General features: G+C 30.4%; 1 protein-coding gene across 1 annotated transcript; it reads right to left on the bottom strand.

Annotated features, from left to right (window-relative positions):
- Positions 1–720: 720 nt before the first annotated feature.
- LOC123656900 (lysophospholipid acyltransferase 7-like) lies at positions 721–5,104 on the bottom strand. The gene is made up of 6 exons (XM_045592514.1): positions 4,800–5,104; positions 3,970–4,121; positions 3,447–3,658; positions 3,004–3,177; positions 2,643–2,781; positions 721–2,172 (listed from the first exon to the last, which is right to left on the bottom strand). Exons 1-6 carry the CDS (start codon positions 5,086–5,088, stop codon positions 1,936–1,938), a joined length of 1,203 nt encoding a protein of 400 aa, XP_045448470.1. The 5' UTR covers positions 5,089–5,104; the 3' UTR covers positions 721–1,935.
- Between the last annotated feature and the right edge of the window lie 2,599 nt (positions 5,105–7,703).

Consider the following 7,703-nt stretch of genomic DNA (forward strand, 5'->3'; position numbering starts at 1 on the left):
ATTTCCATAAAATTTAGTATATAGGAGGTTTCGGGGGAGATAAATCCATCTAACTAGGATTCATTTTTAGAAAATGACGTTTTATCCCTGTTTTTAGGGAGTGAAAAAATAGCTACAATATCGTTAGAATACGAAGGTAAATTTCGCAACTGTCATTAAAGTTGTAATAGCTCGGTGGGAAATCGGCCGGTCGGGATCAACCGAGGAGATCATGGTTCAAATCCCAATGTCCCTGATCAATTATTTTTTTCCTTTTTTTTAATTGCACTCGTTATTTTAAAAAAAAATATTATTCATATTTTATAAATATGTAATTCGAATTTAAATATGAATTCCAAAAAACACGATTTACTAAAAATACCGAGCTAGGCTCGGTCACCCAGGTACTTATTATTAAAGGACAAAAGGTTTAAATTATTAAAGCTTTATTAACTGAGCTAGGACACAACGAGAAACATCTTAATCAAAATCTGGAGCAGCCTGACTAGGGAAGTACATCGACTTTACAGAAGATCACAGTTAAATAATACTTCTTTCAAGCGGTGTTGTGTTCCTTTGGTGAGTAAAGTGACCAGAGCTCCTGGGGATGATTGGGGGTAGGGTCGGCAACACGCTTGTGATGCTTCTGGTATTGCAGGTGTCCATAAACTATGGTAACTGCTTGCCATCAGGTGAGCCGTAAGCTTGTTTGCCGACCTAGTAGTATAAAAAAAAGTTAGATTTCACTAGAAGTGTTTATTCAGATCCTTATAAAGTACCTAAGTGTAAAGTATGTGACAAACAATAAATACATACTATTAAACTTAGGGAGTCTTTTATAATATTACATTAATATTTTATAGACACATTAGGATACAATTTTTTTACATCCATGTAAAAACACATTACAAAGTACAATGGGTACATTTATAACAAACTATATTTATAAAAAATTTAAATAATTAAAAAAATAGTAAAAATTGACATTTTTATTATACTCTCGATAACAATAAATGCAAAACTTTAGTCAATAAATAAAATAACATTTACAATATCTAATGGAACAAGAACTGAGCATTATCAACAATACGTCTATATATACATAGTATCTAGCGTACAAGAGACAGTATATGCATGGAAATAAATGAGTTGAAATTTAAAACCTGAATTGTAATTTTATTCTCTATTTAAACAATATCTCCAATCGCTATTGGCAGTTACAGTGGACATGTACATCTATTACATCGAAAACGCTACTGTGCTAGAGGCTAGAGACTACAGGGAAATTTTGAAAAATTGTTGCTGTTACAAAAACCCTAGAAATATATCTATAAGTTCACGTTAAACGTATGACAGTAAAAATAATTTCAATGTACTAACTCTTAAAAAAGTTTCTGTCTGTATTTGACATAATATCATAAAAGCAGTTAAATAAAATTTCCCCTCTGGAATGATTTTTAAAATAAGATTAGTTTGTGACCTATTATCTTATTAGTTTTCTTTCATTTTTGACTCGATAACAATTTTAGTTCCTTCTAAAACCACTTATGGCGCTAGTGTAGCGCTTAAGATATATTTTATAATTTGAAGTCTTGAAGTTAAATGAATACTATAAAAATTATTGTCTTTTTAATCAGTTTGTCACAGTTAGTGACTAGAAAACCTTAGCCAATTTATGACACTCATAATCTCTAACCTCAACAAATATGATTAATCACACGTAACTTATTACAATCAGTTGAGTCTCTATGTGATATCATATACATAGAACGATTACCGCATTTTTCTACTTGTTTAGCAAAGTAGGATAATAAATATGACTTACACCCCAACCACAGACAATCCCTTCTAAAAATTACCTAACAAAATCAGTCCTCATTCCCAATAATAGTATCTAATTCTATTTAACGCAATTGAACTAATGTTAAATTGACCAACATAAATCATAATCTGTCTTCACTCCTTGACTTCTGTTCTTATAGCCTTTTGCGTTTTTGGCCTAAGCATTGCACGAACTTTACTTAATATCAATCCAGTTACCAAGAAAGCCAGCCATACTCCATACCAGTAGTGATAAACAGAGGAGTAATATATCCAAATACGGTCAAACGTTAATAGAAGGAATGCAGCTGCTTGGTAAGACTCAGAGTGCGATCGTAAGAACCACATTATAAAGCCAATAATCTTCTTTTTCTGTAATATTACATTAACAATGAACAAATTAATATTATTATCCTTTAGTCATGTTACAAAGTATAGCGCTAGAGGAAAATAAGAGTTAATACAAGATAGTATATATAATATAAGATAGGATTATTTTAATAGCTGTTAGTTTTAATTTTAAATTTCAAAAATGTTTCTTTTTAACTGACGCCAAGAAAAGAGGAGGTTCAAATCAACTGTATAGGTCGTTCGGCACCTAACTACAGTCCTTCAAGTGGGGAGTTCCAAAAAACCGATTTTGATGATAATGTTTTACTGGTGCTTGTCATGTGGTCTCATTCAAATTTGATCAAGATCTGACGAGCACTTTTGATCAACTTAAAGAATGTACATATGTTGCCCGAAGCTTATAATTTAACAATAGAAAATTATAAATTTAATAATGTGAACCTTGTTTCTCACACATACAATTAGTTTTACATATAAAGGCGAAAACTTACCAAACCAGTAGCCTCCTTATAATATAACTTGTAATATATATCCTCAGCCATTAAATAGAATGGGCAGAAATATATACAGAAGAAGTAACCAGCATGGAATCCATGCCATATTACTGATACAAACAGTGCAGCATGGACCCTAAAAAACAATATTATTTAAACTACTTTTATTTGCGTCATAATTGGTTTTGTCATGTTTAATTTTTTTTTTTTTTTTTTCATTACAAGATTATAAAAGGACATCATACTACAAGTAACTTATCAAAAAAGTCTTAATCAAAAGTAATTTAAGGTTATTAAAAAACATACACATAACATGAACTCAGACCACTGCTAATTTAAAAAGAAAAAGTAGACTTACTTCAAACTCTTTACAGGGAATCTCTTATAAACAACCATAGCAACCCAATATTGCACAGCCTTATTCCAAACTTTCATTGAATCCCTTAAAGTGACAACCGTCTCACAACCCCATACATCCATTGACTCAACAGTTTTAAAGTCGTATTCTGTCATTTTAGCTTCATCGTCAGACCTAAAAAGTACTTTTAAATTATGTCACAAAAATATACAGTACAAAATTTATTTACGTGCATTCATCAACAAAAATTACTATTAACCTTTCAGCACATAGTAACTTTTAAAATATGGGATTTAATATTTAATATTATAATAAAAACACTTATAAAACATGTAGTTTGTACATATCTGTATGTACAATGTTCATGTATATAATATGTGCTGGCTTAAACATATATATTATTTATTAAGGTATTAAAAATGTATTTGCATAATATCACTAACATCTTTTTTAATTTCAAGTAACCAACTGTAGGACCGTGACCAGTTCTATTTTTTCCCTGTACTGGATAAGCGCCAAGACCTGCCGATGTACACACACTCTCCGCAAGAGTCATGCCCGCGTAAATTCGTTGACGGAATGCAGCAAATAACACCCATGGATACATCATTCTGTACAAAAAGTGCCTGTTGTTGTGTTCTTCAGTCAAAATATACTAAAAATTTACATAAATTTTAATTAATTAATTTTCATATACTAAGCACTTTACTTGAAATAAAAAATATAATTTGCTAAGTATTACATATTTATTTATTAAAAAGTAATATACGCAAAAACGAGATAAAATTCTAGTTACAAAATTTTAATAATTAATTTTCATATACTAAACACTTTACTTGAAATAAAAAATATAATTAGCTAAGTATTACATATTTATTTATTAAAAAGTAATATACGCAAAAACGAGATAAAAGTCTAGTTACAAAATTAATAACACAAAATTTTATACATAAAAAAGTAATTTACCTCAAGAGGCCATATATTTGAAAATGCTAGATACAAAGATATATATAGTGGAACTATTTTCAATGTATTTATTGTGAAGCCGAAACAATCCACATGTTTATTAAAGGGCAAATAGAAGTAGTCATCAAAAGTACGGTATCTGTAATAGGGTCCTGTAAAAAAAATCTCGTCATTCATCATCATCATCATCATTTCAGCCTATTGCAGTCCGCTGCTGGACATAGGCCTCCACAAGAACTCATGTGTGTTGCCCATAGTCACCACGCTGGGCAGGCGGGTTGGTGACCGCAGGGCTAGCTTTGTCGCACCAAAGACGCTCTGCCCGTCTTCGGCCTGCGTATTTCAAAGCCAGCAGTTGGATGGTTATCCCGCCACCAGTCGGCTTTTTAAGTTCCAAGGTGGTAGCGGAACTGTGTTATCCCTTAGTCGCCTCTTACGACACCCCACAGGAAGAGAGGAGGTGGCTATATTCTTTGATGCCGTAGCCACACAGCATGAAGAAAATCTATTATGTTATTAATCCATACCATATATCAAATTATTTTCTTTTTCAGTTTACTGCCAATATTAGATAAAAGACATGCTATTAAATTTCTTTAATGTTTACAATTGTAAATATATTGTTATTATACAATTTGTTTAGTTCAAATAAATTGAAAACTTTGAATTCATTTTATTCAAATTTCAATATTTGTACTTTTACTGTTTTATGTAAGCACAACACGGTATCAAATTTAATTTTATATAAAATAAAATTTTGCAAATATCTTATAATATATGATCATTTAATTTTTATCATACAGAATTATATTTTATAGGAAATAGTTGACCTGTTAGCAAACCAATATAGTTGAATGTGTAATGAAACAGGTCAATAAATTCAGGATTAATCAGTTCAACAAACTCATCATCTCGTTCCATATCTGAATTAGTTTTTGTCTCAGAAGCTTCAGTTTCCTTTTTCTTAGCATTTGAAATCGCCAACCATGAACCATTAATTTCAAAGGCAACTCCGACCACTCTTAATACAATAATCATTTCAATTAAGTTTGTTTGGCCTGAAGGTGGTGGTAATCCAAACTTTTCTCCAATTCGAAATACAAAGAGATATCCAAACATAAAGAAAAATGTAGTGACATGACAACGTCTGTAAGAAAGAAATATTTTTAATAACATTAAAAGTAATAATAGCAATAGAGAAAGAAATCATTGTTATTACTTAATTAATACATAATTATAAAAATCTGATTTTTAACCGACTTCCAAAAAAGGAGGAGGTTCTCAATTCGACTGTATTTTTTTATTTTATTTTTTATGTATGTTACATCAGAACTTTTGACCGTGTGGACCGATTTCGATAATCGACAATTTTATTTTAATCGAAAGGTGGTGTGTGCCAATTGGTTCCATTTAAATTTATTTGAGATCTAACAACTACTTTTCGAGTTATATCTGATAATGCGTTTTTACTTGACACTTTTTTCGTCGACCTACATTGTATTATACCACATAACTTTCTACTGGATGTACCGATTTTGATAATTCTTTTTTTGTTGGAAAGGAGATATCCCAAGTTTAGTACCATGATAAGGAAACCAGGATCTGATGATGAGATCCCAGAGAAATCGAGGGAAACTCTTGAAAATGCGTAATAACTTTTTACTGGGTGTACCGATTTTGATAATTCTTTTATTGTTGGAAAGAAGATATCCATAGTTTAGTACCATGATAAGAAAACCAGGATCTAATGATGGGATCCCAGAAAAATCGAGGGAACTTCTTGAAAATCCGCAATAACTTTTTACTGGGTGTACCGATTTTGACAATTTTTAATTTAATCGAAAGCTCATGTTTGTCATGTGGTCACATATAAATTTTATTGAGATCTGATAACTACTTTTTGAGTAATTTTTGATAACGCGTAGTTACTCGACTATTTTTGCGTCGATCTACGTTGTATTACTCGTCGATGTAATTGAAGTCGGTTTTTTTTCCGTTTGCGAGTAAACACAATTATGTAGGATATTAAAGTATATTAAAACTACTACATACTTACTTAATAGTGTCTGATTTTATAATAGTTATTCCCAATAAACCTGACATAATAGGATGGAGAGCACTGTTGCCTGACACTATAATGATTAACAAAATACCCAGAACTGAGCCAGCCCATTTTTTCGCTTCGACAGTGTCCAATTTTCTATAATAAGGCCCTATGAAAACACTGAAGAGTAGTAAAGACAAGTATACAATGTCGTTTAAATTTTTAGTAATAAACGCCAACATTTTAAACGCAACCAAGTAACGTGACCGTAATATAATAAGTTTTCACGTCTCACAAGCGTTTTTTTTTTTAATAATTCATTTTAACATCAAATCAATAACACCTGTAACTCTTGTAGGGTTGTATTGTTATATATTATTGTATAATTGTATATTAGTTATCACAGGCATATATATTCCTCTTATATGCTGGGTTATAATTTCCTTATAATATTTATTCTACTCTATGGTTATAATAGTTATATTACTTTTCTCTATGGTTGTATCATTTGTATAACTCAAAGATAGGCTTGTTAAAAAAGTATCGATATATCGATATATTGATATTTTTATCTAATATATCGATATTTTTAGCCAATATATTTTGATCCGATAAATCGATACAAAGTATCCAATATCGAAAATTGTATCAAAAAATATATTTATTTCTTTTTATTTTTGTAACTAAATACCTTTTTATTCTCTTTGTAACTAAATACTGACAGCGGAGCATGTAAAGAGCAAAATTTTTCTATTTTCTCCACTGAACAAAGACCAGTTTGCCCAATACAAATTTTTTTTTTTAAATATTAGTTAGAACCTTTTTAGTTTTTAATATTTTTGTAATTATTGCCTAATAAAAAGGAATACTTATAAAAATACTTCATTTTTATTGCGACTTTTGTACATTCAAATAATTTACATTTTATATTAAAATTACTATAAATAATATTGCGCTAAATCACAGACATATAAGAGAAATACACTCTTATTTATTTTAAAAGCGCAAAAACTTTTGAAATTCGACCTATATATCGATATTTTTTTTCACTTCCGGCATCACTATTCAAAGATGAAATAGCTGACCAAAAAGTGTATAATAATAAAATACGGGAGTCGGGGCTGACTAACTGTAACTATTTAAATTAACTTAATATTTTGATTATTTCGACTAAGTTAAGGTTGCACATAACACTATGGAGCTATAATGTATAATACTTTGGTATAATAAAACAGTGCATCCATGAGTGCAGGCCTATTGCTAAAAAAGTTTTTCACTTCAGTCGTGTGGTCTAAACCTCTAAAGTACACTAGTTTTTTTTTTTTTTTTTTTTTAATGTATATCGTTAGCTGCTCCTTTTTTTACTTGATCTATGGTTAGCTGTGTACTGGAAAAAAACCTATATTTAAAAAAAAAATCAGAAGAAAAATAAAGTTACTTCAGACTTGGCTTCGGCCTTTTGATATATCAAAATGAAACTTACAAATTCAAACTAGGCTGTATGGATTATAATCCTTTGCCTTTCCCTATTGGGGATAAATTTTAAAACAACAACAACAACTATATTAAAAATTCAGGCTTCGGCCTGACTATTAAGAGCCATTTCACAATTTTACGCTCTGCAAGTTTAGGTAAATTTGGTCGCATCGCGCGAGTCGTACGAGCCGCGCGATCTTTGTGCTAGTACGTA

This window comes from Melitaea cinxia, chromosome 10, assembly GCF_905220565.1.
Source record: "Melitaea cinxia chromosome 10, ilMelCinx1.1, whole genome shotgun sequence".
Classification (NCBI taxonomy): domain Eukaryota; kingdom Metazoa; phylum Arthropoda; class Insecta; order Lepidoptera; family Nymphalidae; genus Melitaea; species Melitaea cinxia.

Bases quoted from the DNA above. Each gene is read 5' to 3' on its own strand.
- LOC123656900 (XM_045592514.1), bottom strand. From the start codon at position 5,088: ATGTTTGGATATCTCTTTGTATTTCGAATTGGAGAAAAGTTTGGATTA. The intron at 3,178-3,446 runs GTTAGTGATATT...AGTACTTTTTAG, and splicing joins TACTTGAAATTAAAAAAGAT to GTCTGACGATGAAGCTAAAA. The intron at 2,173-2,642 runs GTAAGTTTTCGC...GTAATATTACAG, and splicing joins ATAAGGAGGCTACTGGTTTG to AAAAAGAAGATTATTGGCTT.